Raw genomic sequence first — 15,131 nt, 5'->3', positions numbered from 1 at the left:
GCAATTTTCGAAGAATTGAAAGCTGGTGCAGGGTTATGAATAAACTCGGAGAAGCTTTGACCTTCCCTGTCAAATGATAAGGCCATAAATATGTTGGTAATTCTGCTTTGTTGTGAGTACCTGCTCTCTTCCATCATTGTGGAGTTTCTAGGATACCATAAATTGGTACCAGCAAAACTAAAACAAATTTTTTTTATTGTATAAAAACAATTAAAAGAGTAGGAAACGTAAGGTAGAGAGCACAGGAAGCGGCCTCTTGTGTGTTGCTCCTGGAGTATGTGTGGCATTAGAGGGTCCAATTTTGGAAACTATAGTGCCCAGCTCAAATTTAAAATAACTATTTGGGGGGCACCTGGGTGGCTCAGTCAGTTAAGCGTCTGCCTTAGGTTCAGGTCGTGATCCCAGGGTCCTGGGATCAAGCCCCGCATCGGACTCTCTGCTCAGCGGGGAGTCTGCTTCTCCCTCTGCACCCCGCCCCCCAGCTCAGGCTTGGACTCTCTGTCTCTGTCTCTCTCTCTCTCTCTCTGAAATAAATAAAATAACTATTGGTCACATTTCATCATTTATTGGAATGATATTAAATAAATGACTTTGGAATAGGTAGTGTAAGGTGTAGTTAATGTACATAATTTTAATGCTTTTTTCCTTAAAATGCCAAATTCATTATGAAATACGGCTCATTTTTGCTTTGTGGTCTTTTTAAATAATCACATATAGTACAGTGAGTTTGTATGTGATGTTGTTAAACAAAAATGTTCTGTTTTTATGACTGTGTTATCTTAATTTCATTAAGATGAAATTTAATGATTGCTAGGGAGCCTTTTGTGCCTCTAACTTCGCTCTTCCCCTTCCCCAAGTTGATAGCTTAAGAAAGAATAAAGATGAGGGAGATTCAGTCCCAATAACCCACAGAGAAGGGGACAAAGAAAAGCTGGTAGTTTTCCCTTGGAAACCACTTAACATGCCTCCACTTTTGTTTCCATACACTCTTCTGAACAAAATATGTATATTTGCCTATTCTGTTTTATGGACATTAAAAGAAGTAGAGAGGGCACAGGAAATAGGAAGGGGAAAGGCAATGGGGATGTAAAGATAAAGCAGTGTAGACCCAGGCACCCAGAAAGAGACAGCAGGAGATGGAGAGTGCATTAGTCATCCGTGGCCGTGGAACAAAGTGCCACAAACCTTCGTGGCTGAAAAGAACAGTAAACATTTATTATATCTCAGAGTTTCTTTGCAGGTCTAGAATTTGGGTTCTTCTGGGTGCTTTAAGCTTGGGGTTTCATGAAGTTCAGTTGCCTTGGGCATCAGTCCTAGGATTCCAAGGCAAGTCATTCATATATACGTGGCAAGTTGGTGCTAGCTGGTTGGGGAGGGGGCCAGCTTCATCCCTCTCTCCAGGGGCCTCTACGGGACTGTATGAATGTCCTCATGACTTGGTGACTGACACCCCCCAGAGGAAGTGATCTATAAGAGCAAGCAAGCAAGGGGCAGCTGTCAAATGTTTTATGACCTAGCCTAGAAGTCACACACCAGCACTTCTTCAGTACGCATTTGGTACACAAGCGTGTCCTATTCACTGTGGGGAATCACTACACAAAGACATAAATACCAGGATGCAGGGTTCGTTGGGTGCCATTTTGGAGACTTTGACTACCACAGAGCAATATGAAAAAGAGATACATGAACACACAGGCTTGTATGAATGGGAGAGGGTGAAAGATTAGGTGGCTCAGTTATGAGGATGATTGTTGTGCAACACGCTTGATTTGTGACAGACGTGAAGACTGCCATGTTATCAGTTGTTTCTTACTGCAGACCCACTGCGTCACACTCGTACGCGCCATGGTGCCTTCGCGATAATCATCATCTTTACAGCACACAACTGTAAAGCCAAGCTGCATTAAAGCATGATATTTATCTAGAAATCTTACCGTAATTTTATCTCAGGACATCAAAAACTGTCCTCTGTTCCCTGCAAAAATCAGTACTTTCATCTTTCTCATATTGAAGACTCTTGCCTCATGTAAGAGGCACCAAAATACTGTAACAATTAAGATTGTGATCTAACTTGAAAGGTATATTTATTACAACATTTTACCAACACATAATATATAATGGGGTATTTTTCAGGTTACTTTCAGAAGACAGAATTATCCTAACATTGTTGACACGAAAAATGAGAGGCAAGTAAATTGACTGTCTAAAATTGAAAGTAATGGGTTGTTTGGTTACCCATTTTAATCCTTTAATAATAGTGAATGTTTATAGAGCATTCACTCTGTGGCAGGCACTATTCTAAGTACCTCACCTATCAAGTCACTTAATCCTCAACAATCCTTTTGTTCTGGTTTTATAGATAAAGAAAATGAAATACAAACATGGTGAAGGGGATTCAGATCCATGAAGTCTTCCTTCAGCACCTGTGCCCTGAACCACAGTGTCGTGCATATGACAGGCTCCCTCAGGCTGGCTCAGAACCAGGATTCATTAATAATGACAGCATCGCTCTCAGAGCTACTGCATGGGCAAAACCTAAAGTCTAGCTAGACTTCTCAGGGCTTGAAGAGGGAAATGGAAAGCTTCCAGAAAGCTAGGAGTGTTTCTCTCGAGGGGTCAGTATGGAGGTAGGTAGGTCTGACTTGACTTTGTCAAAGGATCGCTTTAGCTGCTGAGCTGAGAATAGGCTCTATTGGGACAGGGGAGATCTTGTTATGGGGACTTGGATAGAGTAGTAGTAAAAAAATTGTGAGTAGTGATAGGAATCTGGGTATATTGAGAATATAGAGCCAATAGAACTTCCTTATGGGTGTAAGAAAAGAAAAACTTTTTGCCAAGGCAGTTGGAAAGATGGAGTCCATATCATCTCAGCTCAGGATAGGGTGGGTTTGAGGTAAAAGATACAGTGTGTCCGATAGGCAGCTGGGTGTTCAGGAGCAGAGTTAGAGACGTCTCCGAGATACTGATTTGGGATTTACCAAGATCTAGATGGTTAAGCTCACAAAGCTTAGAGAGGAGGATCTAGCTGAGACTAAGAGACTGAGCCCTAGTACACTTTTAGCATCTGGAGAGAAGTGGAGGACACAGCAAAGGAAATTGTGGGTAAAGAGGGGAACCAAGCGTGTGGTGTTCTGCAAGCAAAAGAAAGATGGTATGTCAAGGAGGAGAGAGTAATGACCCATTGCGAATTCTACTAGAAGGGGAGGACTAATAATTGACCACCGGGTTTAACAGTTTGGAGATCATTGGTTATCTTGATGAAAGCCAATATGGAGAAGAGGTGTAAGCAAAAGTTTAACTGGAATGAATGCAAGAGAATTGGAGGCGAGGAACTGGAAATAGTGAATTAGTAAACAGTAAATCTGGAAGTTTCGATGTAAATTAACAACAAAGACCTAGGATAGTGAGGTGGTAGCTATCACATAAATTAGAGGTTGAGAGTAGTTATTACGGAAACAGCTGAGTTTTGTGCTCCCTTTCCAATACTTATATTCCTACTATGTGTCTAACAATGTACAAAGTTTTAAGGATACAAAAATGAATGAGACATGGCTTCTTTCCTTGAGTTGTTTACTTTCCAGTAAGGGAATTAGACGTAAAACAGTGTACTGTGGAGCCTCAAGGATGTGCAGGAATCTGGGTTGTGGGTTCAGGGAGGGCCCTGGAGAAGGATGAGAGAGGAGATGATGTCTGAGCTGAGTCTTGGAACTTGTACCATCTGAATATTAAACCAACTGCTTCCAGTTACTATTTTAGGATCTAAGGGAGAAACAAAATTGTCCTAATGGTTCCTGACTAAAAGTAGTCAAATCTTTTTAAAAATACTTTTTGTGTGTTAATTTTCTAAATCTTAGCCCAGTCATTGATTTGCTTGCAGTGTTCATTGTGAACTTCTGGAAAACTCAGTAGTGTGTTTTGAAGATAGAATGTGTGCCCCATACATTCTTATCAGCACCCTCCCTATATTCAGCCACTAACAAAGGACAGGTAAATGAACAAGGGCGTGTAAGTAGAATGCGGAATGTCGAAGATAGGTGGATGAAGTCAAGGAAGATAGCTGTTCATTCGCTTATTAATTCCTTTATTTACAGCCCAAGTATTTGTTCTTTAGGATAAACTTTGGACAGGGTCACGCAAAAGCTTAACTTGGACACTGAATACAGGGAAAAAGTAATAATGAGAAGAGGAGCAAAGGAATGACATATTCTGACAGGCTTTTGAAGTTAGAAGCCTAGAAAAACATGATACTGTGGTAAAGAAGTAGGGTTTACCGTGACGCCATGCTGAGGTGTAGAGCCCGCGTTTCCCGGTTACTAGGGGAGTGATGTTGAGCGAGCAAATGGCTGTCCTGAGTCTGTGATCTCCTAGTAGTAACTCTGCCACTCCCGCTTGTGGCGGGAACTAGAGTGCCCAGCACAATGTTAGGACGTAGCCGATATTCAAAAATGGTGACGTCAGCTCTCCTCTTTTTCTTTAACTGGAGCTTTCTCATTATTTCTTCCAGTTTATAAAGTTTGGTAGTCACACTGGGGTTTGAAATAAATAAATAACTACAGAGTTGTCCCTTTCTCCCGCCCCCCCCCCTTCAGGAGCACTAACAACATCCCATGAGCATTGTGAACATGAGTGGAAAGAAAGAAAAGGAAAATAACTAGCCACCCCACTCAGTCACACATGCCGAGCATCAGCCAGGCTGCACCCCTGCGAGCAGCATCCCTTCCCGGTCTGTTCCGATAGGATAATGAACAGGATCCTTCCAGGAATTCTCTCTTCCCTTCTACTCCCCTACCTGTCTTACTGACCTGCAGCTTCTGGGATAAGAGAGAGGAGAAGAGGATGGGGTGGGGTTTGCTGAGCCTGACAAAAGGGAAAGGTCAGCTAGAGGAGAACCTTGGTGCCTGAGTTACTGCGGGGAGCTGCCATGTCTGCTGTAGGAGACTCTGCATACAGCTCTTTTATAGAACGAAGGTTGGGGTGGTGAACGATACAGGGAGGAAGGTTGAAATATGTATTGCAGTGCTGCTGTTCTTGTCATCCTTGACCAATTACGAGAAAATGTGAAAAATAAGCCCAGTGGATTTAGAGTCTGAATTGAAGTGTATTTAAATTATTCGCTTGCATTGAAAAAAAGAGAATCTCAGGGGCACCTGGGTGGCTCAGTCAGTAAAGAATCTGACTGGCTCAGGTCATGATCTCGGGGTCCTGGGATCGAGGCCTCCCTCCTCCCCCATCAGGCTCCCTGCATCAGTGGGGAGTCTGCTTGTCCCTCCTCTGCCCCTCCTCCCACTCATGTGCACACGTGCTTGCTTGCTCTCTCAAATAAATAAAATCTTAAAAAAAAATGAGAGAAAGAATCTCGTGTTACCTTAGTAGTATGCTCAGTTCGTACTGAGCATTCCAGAAACAAAGAATTGCGTTGCGGATGTGAGGACCAGATAAGAGACCTCAGGAGTTCTTAGAACTTTTCTAAAACTGGCGATCAAAGTTCATGTTTATACTCCTATATGGAAGGACAACTTCAAAATAGGGGAACATTTAAAAAAAACAGTTTACTAAAAACTAGAGCTTTTATAAAGCAAATGGAGATATGGTTCTTTTCATGAAGACAAGTTAATACTTTATGAAGGTTGAACATAAAATGCTTTAAAAAATTTCTTTTTCTCCCTTTCTGCTAATATTTCAGATTAGTCTTGGGAGTAATCACATTTATTTTCCTTCAAAAATTACTGGGACAAAGTTCCTAGGCTTTTATAAAATGAAAAACAGAAAAGAGTGGAAGGAAAACTTGTGTTCCATTTAAACTTGGACGACCTGACGGAGGGAGAAGAGCAAGTAAATCAGTTTATAACATAACCGTTTGAAGCCCGGTTCTTGGCACTTTATACGTGCTATCTCATTTAGCCGTCAGAGTAACCCAGGGAGGTAGGATTATACACCCCATTTTACACACAAACATAAAATGTGTACTCTGTTTACAGCCTTAAGTGTATTTTGCTGGCAGGTGCTCATAATCACTGGTGTGTGCCTCCGTCCTAGTGTCCGGCCAGGCAGACACTATCTACACAAAGGAATCTGCGTGTCTGTAGTGAATTCTTTCAGTTCAACTCGACTATCCCTCAGCCCTCATCTACTGAAACTTTGATAAAGATTTAGTAAGCATATTGACACATTTTTATCAATACTTTTTGCTCTAAGCCATTGATCAATCACATATTTATTAGACACTTCATATGTTATTTCCGTTGTGCTGTAAATCCAACAGAAATAAAAGGCAGGGGTCTTTGGCTTCAAATACATGTTACTCCTTTTAAGGATGCAGTATGAACCTGTTTGAGAGATGCCGCACAGTAACCAAATGCTAGTATAAAGATGGGAGCCATTGGAAGCAAGGGATCTTTGTTGATGAGGAGACACAAGGAATTTTCATAAAAAGTGGAGCTCTCCCTTTGCTCAGAAGTTTGTCCAGGTTGAGGATGGAGAAACAGCCTAGGAATAGACAGGAGAACGTGGAAAGTCCTGATCATTCCGTACATTAAGCAGAAAGACAACATTCGTCTGGACTGTTTGAAAACGCTGCCATAGCTCTGACTCAAAATATATCTTTTGGCATAACCTGTCCTGTTAGAAATGCTTGCTTTTGGGATAAGTATTGTCTTTAGAAGTCGTTTAACATGTCTGTAGCTTTGGGAGGAGCCAAGAGGAGGTTTCTGAGGCTTGAGCACGAGGGCACTCACCAGATTGTCTCCCCTGACTGGAATAAGAGGGAGGCGTGAAGACAGAATAGGGCGCGTTGTAAAAAAGCATCAGTACAGAGCGACAGAAAAGAATGGGTGTGGAGTGCGTCAGTTTTATTTTGAACTAGCTAGCGTTGGGGACTAATGAGGAAATTAGCCTATCATTATAGTATTCTATCTCTAACAATAGTTGGTATTTCATAAATATTTTTGACTTTTGAATTAACAGACTAGCTTAACTAGCATGCAGAAAGCTTTCTTTTTGATAACCAGTAATGTCGTTAACCTTTTCATCAGGGAGTAAGTCTACCTCATGTCAAAACACACAATTGCAGCCTGAGGTTATCCAGTAATTTCCAAAATGAAAATCAGACGGAGGTTATTAATTTCAAAACATATCATTGAAATGTTCTGGCTGTGGAAATATTAAACCAAAGTATTAGAGTTTTGGATGCAGTGTATACGGTAACTATTCCGAAGCAATATTTTCCTACATGGATTTCTGGAAATGCAGATTCCGTGGGTAATTATGAGGTATTATTTGAGGGGCAGGGGAGGATCTGTAGTCAGGTAAGTTTGGGGAGCTCTCATTCAGGTAAACAGTGTTCTTTGCTCTAAAACTCCCTGCACCATCTAACCATTGCTGGAGCGCACTGTGACTTCCAGGAAGAGAATCTTTCCGATCTTAGCTGATCCTGGGAGTCGTGTTCTTTGGAATGTGCTTTGGAAAATGTGTTTCTGCCATGATTGGAAACTCTAAAATCTATCTATAGAGAAGGTATTAATGAATTTCCAAAAGGAAATATCTTAAATAAAATATGTAAATATATTTATATGTAACATTAATTCATTACAGACTATCTTGAATAAAACCAGTACGCTTGTGTTTTGAATTCTGCGCTTGTGAAGCAGAATAAAAGTAAAGATACAGGTCTTCTAGCTCTGAGATCGTACAGCTGCAAATTCACTGGGGAGACCGTTGCACTTGCGAGTATTCTCTGTCACGTGATCAGTCTCAGCGTGAAAATGCACCATCACAGAGGTCTGTGTGTGAGTCAGAGAGGTAGCCTCTTCTCCTGGCAAGTACCGTGTGGATACCTCCCTCTGCTCCTTTCCCTGTTCCTTCCTGCAGGCTGTTTAATTTCCTGCAGTGTTTGTTGATACATTTTTTAAATACCTGGACAAACTAGCGAGAAATGAGCTGCCAGAGGTCATCCTTGTGTAATCAGTGTGCGGTGGTATTTCATTCGTACGGGGTCTGTGTGCCAGAAATCTTAGCTGCAGTTAGCCAGCCACGGGGTGTAAGTGCAGCACTAACAGTGCTCGGATCCATGGTCATCCACTGCATAACTGGCATGGGCTTCTGCTTCCTGAATCTTCTGCACTAAATAGAAAGTATGTTTATGTTCTTCCTGTGTTCGATTGCTTTTGAATGATCTTGTTAAACTGCTGTGTATTTTGTGAGATCCACACAAAGATCTCTTGGCATAAAACTTGGCATAGTTATTGTATTTAACGATTTAGAGATGTAAACAATTCAGATGGCTCATTGTTTGATATTTTTGCAAAAGCAAAATCTAGGGTGAATTTTATCTTTTCTCTCAGTGGTGTCTTAGTCATTTGCAAAGAGGAAGCATAATACAAGCAAAGTGACAGTGATTTCTTACCCTTTCATTAGGTATCTGTCTGTGTATGTTTTGCTCTCGGTTGACATTACAGTCTAGCAAAAGTGAACTCATGATGCTGACTGCCTTTAACATGCTCATAAGTATGATTTCCAGCACGGGTGCCAAGCAACAGCTTGCTACCTTTGACTAAATTACAATTTCATACCTTATTGAGGTTGTTAATATGTTAAAAATAACCATGATTGGAAAAGCAAACCGTCTGATTGATTTTTGTCCCATCTTCACTATATAGAACTGCCTTTGACTTCAAAGAGTTATCTTAGCTCAGAACAGGGGACAGAGCGGGAACCTGTGCGATGATTCATGAGAGTAGATGGAAGTCAATGATTAGTTCATGTGCCTCTAGTCTCCAGTAATGGCATAAATCTTTAGGGAAGTTCTTTAATGTCAGGCTGTATGCCTGCCTATGTCAAATCACGTATAGGCTAGCATATATTATGACTCGAGGCATCCGAGGAATGAACAAAAATTCCTTTTGTTTTTCATTTTTTAAAGATGTCACACAGACTGAAGATATAGGAGAAAAGCATAATACTGCTCTCCTTTAACCATACAAAGCTAAATCTGCATATTTATGAACACAAAGACCGTTCACGTGTGGCTGAACATCTTTTTGGAACAAAAGAAAAAATATTAATTGACTGCAGGCTAAAACCTATCTGTGACTTCTCAAGTCCACAAACTAGTTTATTCCCAGATTAAAAATTTCAAGGTGTGTTGAATGTTAACATAATGAGGAAGGCAATGAATATATAGCAAGCCTAGAAAAGACCACTGTGACCACTGTGTCATTTAAATCAGTGAATTTTATAACAGCATCCTCTCCCTGGGATAATAAAACTTAACATGTATATGTGCTGTTTCCTTTGCATTATATGATGCAAGCTGAAGAATCTTCTCTTGGGGAGTTAATGTCCACCAGTTGAGAAATCATTCTTTACTTCCTTCACCATTCTTTTTTTTCTTCCTAATTTTAAATTCTAGCGTAGTTAACACACAGTGTTATATTAGGTTCAGGTGTACAGTATAGTGATTCAGCACCCCCATCCATCACCCGGTGCTCATCACAGCAATTGTACTCCTTAATCCCCATCACCTGTATCGCCCCCACCCTCCCCCACCCAGCTCCATCACCATTCTCTATGGAAGTTAGCCGGACCACCAAATGTGCTGTGTTTGACCACGACCAAACCGTTAAGCAGACCACAGACAGAGGGAGGAAGGCCTTCAGTTAAAAGGTCGGGATTAACTATAACACCCTGGAAATAAGACAACCCAAGGATACACAAATCCCTCTTTGATAAGGAATGAAGAAGTCACAGTCTCTAACAGCAGGCCCCATTGTCAAAGACGCTGTTCCCCGAGACAGAGGTAGAGCCCTCTGGGCCGGGTGAGCATTCCTGCCCTTCTGCTGATGTCTGCCACCCAGTGCCCAGGAGGCTGTGGGTTACCTGTAACCCCGCTGGTGTGCTGAGCTTTCTCATGGGACCCTGGGAGGACAGCCCTTACCAGGCCACAATCCAACATGAAAAGCCACCACCGCTTTCTGCTCTTTTGCTAAAACAAAAGCACTCCTAGGGAAGTCAGAATGTCTACAAGACTCCCTTTCATATGAAGAAGACTTTCAGGATTTGTGAGTGTGTTATGTTTGCATCTGTGGACAATAATTAGTGTTATATTTAGCATCTGTACCTTCACAGAGAGTTCTTTCTGTAAGGGAGAAACAGTACGCACACTCGTCTGGCACAGCTAGTCAGTGTAATCAATTGAGGGGGGAATTCTGTAAAAAGAAATTAGGGACGATCATGGTTTAAACAAACAACCCTGGTTTTTAGGGGGAGGAAAACCGCGTAAGTTGTAATGGTTGCTGAGAAGCGGCTGCACGTTTCTCTTTGTGCAGTACCGTGCGTCTGGCCGGAACAGGTGTCAGGCCTACCATCACGTTGCTACCCGTCCCATTAAGGGAGGAGAAACTGAAAGGTGATTGAGAGACTTTTTTTTTTTTAATTAATAGTCTATTTTTAGAATGGTTTTAGGTTTACAGAAAACTGAGCCGATTAGACAGAAAGTTTCCATATATCCCCTCTCCTGCTCACAGTGTCCCCTATTATCTTGCATTAGTGGGAGACTTGTGTTACAGGTGATGAACCAAGAGTGTATATTATTATTTGTAAAAGCCCATCGTTTACATCAGGGCTCACCGCTTGTGTTATAGATTCTTTGGGTCTTGACAGATGCGTAAGGTCATGTATTCGTCATGTCCCAAGAATAGCTGCCCTGCCCTAACAGCCTCCTGTGCCCCAGCGTCCCACCCTCCCCTCCTGGCCCCATCAGTGGGTGTCCTGCCACCGTGGCATGGCTTTGCACATGTGCACCCTCCTTTGCGGAGTTGATTTCTCTTCCCGCACAGGCAGCAGGGAACCCCTTGCCTACACTCTGCCCCCCACTCCTCTGCACCCGATCAGGTCTCTGATCAGCATCTTTCCTACTTCTCTGTGCTTCCCCTACATGCGCTGATGACGGTCTCCGTGTGGACAGTTGCGTGAGTCATGTCTCGGGCGCCTGGCATGGAGGTTTATGAAGGAGGATGTGGCCAGAGGGAGGCCAGAGTGATCTCAAGCCTCCCTCCTCAGTCCCCTTTCTGCTGCTTAGGCACATTACCCATATTACCAGTTACTCAGTCCAGGAGCAATTTTTAAATCCCCCCCTTTAAAAATCTACCACTTGAGGGGCGCCTGGGTGGCTCAGTCGGTTAAGCGTCTGCCTTCAGCTTAGGTCATAATCCCAGGGCTCTGGGATCAAGTCCCACATCGGGTTCCCTGCTCAGTGGGGAGCCTGCTTCTCCCTCTCCTCCCCGCTCTTGCTCTCTCACTGTCTCTGTCTCAAATAAATAAAATCTTTAAAAAAAATAAAGTAAAAAAAAATCTACCACTTGAAGTAGTCTTTCTTGACTCTCTTAGGATGTAACATGATGAGAAGGTGAGGGCCCCTTGCTTCCTCCCACACCCGTACCCTCTGACAGCTACTGCTTTTACTCTGAATATGTAAAACCTTTCCATAGCTATAATAATAGTGCCTGTGCTTTTGCTCTACACTGATCTAAAACAAAAACAACAAAGGTCATTATTCAAGAACCAAGATTAGTTTTCATTTCACTCCTAAGTTTTTACCATTGCTGTATTCCAGCTTTTCCTCTTTCTTGGGTTATTGTTTAGAATTATTAGAATATTTTCCAATTTTTTTCTTCAGGAGAGTCTAAGAATTTGTCTTGTATCACTTTATATCTAAACACCATATTGGTCTTTTTATAAGATTTCAATATCGAGTCAGTTATGCTGGTTGGTTCATGGCACATTATCATCTCTGGTCCAGACAAGAATCCTCATTGATTGACCCATTTGCCTCCCGTTTATCCTTCTACCACATTCCCATTCTCCTTACTCTTCCCATAGACAAACATGTTAGTGTATATATATATATTCATATATATATTTAAATTTTTAACATATTTTTAAATTTTGTTGTTAGAAGAAGTGTGTTGATGTGTTTGTATTTATTTTAATTTATATAGATGGGTTCTGTAATTTATTTTTTTTTAAGATTCTATTTATTATTAGAGAACAAGTGGTAGGGAGGGGCAGAGGAAGAGAGAGAGAGAGAGACAGAAGCAGACTCCCTGCTGAGCAGGAAGCCTGACACGGGGCTCGATCCCAGGACCCAGAGATCATGACCTGAGCCGAAGGCAGATGCTTAACCAACTGAGCCACCCAGGTGCTGCCAATGGGTTCTGCAATTTATCCCAATTCTGTTTCCTGTTGGGCATTGTTTTCACAGTGCGTTGTGTTTTCAGTCCACCCACTTTTCTCCGAGTGTATCTAACCCACTGCTTCGTGTTTGTCTAGCTGTGTTGCCCATCTTTTCTTCCAGTGATGGGCATCAAGTTCAAATATATCTTGTTTTCTTTAAACATTCTTTGTGTTCGAATATATTTAAGACCTCTTAATTGAACTTATGCCTTCTGATTGAATGCTCAAATAAAAATATATATTTATGAGTTGTATAGAAGATATCTATATGAACTTGTGTTACATTTCATGAACTGATAAGTAATTTAGAGAGCTGTTTTCCTAATAAAAGCCATCCTGTGACTAAAGACAAAGCCTACTCATACACTGAGGTCTTATATACAGCAGAGTAAGTTCTCAGAGCCTATAACAGAGTACAAAAGGCATAGTTAGAATAGAATTCTGTAAAAGGAAGCGTTAAGTACCTTACTCTGGTAATATGTCATATATTAAGCTTTTAAATAAGATTTTATTAAAATAAAAAATATCTTTATCCCCTCAGAGTTAAATGAATTATGAAAAATATCTTTTTACGTCATTACTGAATAAATGTGTGCCTTGGCATTTTCCCCATAAGGACCTGAGGTATCTTTCTTTAAAGACCATATATCCTGAGGATAATGAATAGAATAGGAAAGTAATGGAAAGTCATTACTTTGCAGAAGAGGAATTTCCAAGTATTCTATTTAAAAGCAAATGTAGCATTGATGAAACATTACATTTAACTTTAACCTGCTTATAAACTGAAAACTTGAAAACATAGTAAATTATATCCATTTTCATAGTGCAGATGGAGAAAGCATATTCCTTCCTCCAGGTAGATACTGTTTGCTGGCAGACGTACTTCTCACTGAGCTTCCCCTAGAGTAGCCGTGGGCATAGGAAGCAGATTGACCATTAGCGGGCTTGACATGGAAATCTGAAAGCTATAAGCCCAAGTCCCAGATAAAGTAGAGGTTTCACTTAGGAAGCAATGTTTTACTTACATTTGAGCAAGTGTTTGATTAAAACCCTAGAACTGTCTTTAGAATTGACAAGTATAGGTAGGAATCCTGATTCTGCCCCCTTGTTATCTGTGTGGTCCTGGACACATTTAATCTCTGCAAGCTTCGATTTTACCATGTGGAAAAGTAATAAGTAGCAGTGAGCTACCTTGTAAAATTGTGGCTGGGGTTAAGTCAGGTGAAAGTTCCTGGGATTATTCAGCACCTACTACTTAAATTTGTTGTGAGGATTAGGTATGATAACCACATGAAGTTCTGGGGTGGTACCTGGTGCACAGGACCAGATCTTCAGTGCACATTGACATCCTGTCCTTTCTCTACACTCTGCTAATGGCCATTCCTTCTCTACTTCAGGGAAAGCACAAAATGCATGTAGATACTGGAATGGAAGGTGATTGGTGTGGCCTTATTCCTGTTGGACAGTCTTGCAATCATGTTACGACAACAGGCCTAAAGTGGAACCTCAGTAAGTAAAACCCTTGCACAAAGGGAGGTTTTTTTTCTTTAAAAAATGAAAGTGTATGTATATATATCTGGTATATACCTGGCAGTGGAGCCGTTGCGTCCTAGGTAGGTCTGTGTTTAACCTTTCCGTGAACTGCCAGGCTACCTTCCAGAGCAGCTGCACCGTTTCGTGTTCCTACCAGCGATGTGTGAGGCCTCCAGTTTCTCCCACAGCCTCACCGACACCTGTTACTATCTTTTTATTTTGTTTTTACACATCTTAGTGGATATGCAGTGGTATCTCATTGTGGTTTTATTTGCTTCCCCCCCACCCATGACTTACGATGTCAGACACCTTTTCATGTGTTTATGGGTCATTTGTATATTTTCTTTAGAGTAATATCTTCAGATTTTTTGCTCGTATTTTAATTCCATTGTTTCCCTTTCTAGTTAATCAGATTTCCTTATAGATTCTAGATACAAGTCCTTTATCAGATATGTGACTTGCAAATATTTTCTTAAGAGTCTTTGACTTATATCTTCATTTTCAGAAATTTAATTAACTAAATTCATTAATTTAATTTTGATGAAGTCTGATTTTTTTCTCTCATGGATTGTACTTCTGGTGTCAGATCTGAGAATTCTTTGTCCAGCCTCCTTCATGATTTTGTGTTCTTGAAACCTACTTTACTTTTCCAGAGAAGCAGCTGTTGTAACCAGAGTAGCAAGTTCTTTCCGTAGTCAAACCGCTGAGATTTTGCAAGATTAGCTGCTTTTACTAAGTTTTAAAATATTTCCCAGTACTTATTAACCGTAATAGGTCCTAGTTACACTAAAACTGTCTGATTTGAAAGGAACAGAAACTGAGGTGGATCTTTTCATGAAATAAACGCGGATTCCACAATAAACCATCAGGCTTGTGAAATAGGTCAACTCCAGTCTCTTTAAGAGTAATAGTAATTTAGTCAAAGAGCTTTGGCTCAATGTCAAAAGGATTGTCTCCTGATTGACCAGGACCTCTCAAGTTGTAAAAACTAAAACGCAGAACCACGTCATTCTTTTATAACAGGTAAAACTGAGGTTCCCACAGGGAACAAACATTTCAAGAAGTAAATAATTTGAAGATTAAAAGATATTTTAAAAGGCTTTTCTATGAGCTGCTGCTGAAACAATTAGGAAAAACTAGAGATCTTTTGAGACAAATGTCTGGAGAGCTCATCAGAATTTGAAAGGACGGTGAGACAGATCTGCTCCAGTGCACAGAAATATGTGACAGGCTTTGAAGCTGTTTAGCTGAAACTGACACGAGCTCCCATTAGAAACTTTTTTTTTTTTTTTTAAACATTTCCAACCTAAAACAGTGGTACTTTTTAGAGTTCCATTAGTTCCCGAGACCCAGTCGCAACACTGGTGAAG

At 41.0% G+C, this 15,131-nt stretch overlaps 1 protein-coding gene across 2 annotated transcripts in view; it reads left to right on the top strand.

Annotated features, from left to right (window-relative positions):
- Positions 1–15,131, top strand: part of TPK1 (thiamin pyrophosphokinase 1) — a 318,384-nt gene that overhangs the window by 216,984 nt on the left and 86,269 nt on the right. For both annotated transcript variants that reach the window (XM_026479095.4, XM_026479094.4), the window contains exon 8: positions 13,626–13,737. In XM_026479095.4, the coding sequence (XP_026334880.1) occupies positions 13,626–13,737 (112 nt within the window). The remainder of the gene's footprint in view (positions 1–13,625; positions 13,738–15,131) is intronic.

The sequence above is a fragment of the Ursus arctos genome, unplaced genomic scaffold, assembly GCF_023065955.2.
Source record: "Ursus arctos isolate Adak ecotype North America unplaced genomic scaffold, UrsArc2.0 scaffold_3, whole genome shotgun sequence".
Taxonomy (NCBI): Eukaryota; Metazoa; Chordata; class Mammalia; order Carnivora; family Ursidae; genus Ursus; species Ursus arctos.
The sequence above is the reverse complement of the archived record's forward strand: the minus strand, read 5'-3'. Positions and strand labels throughout refer to the sequence as shown.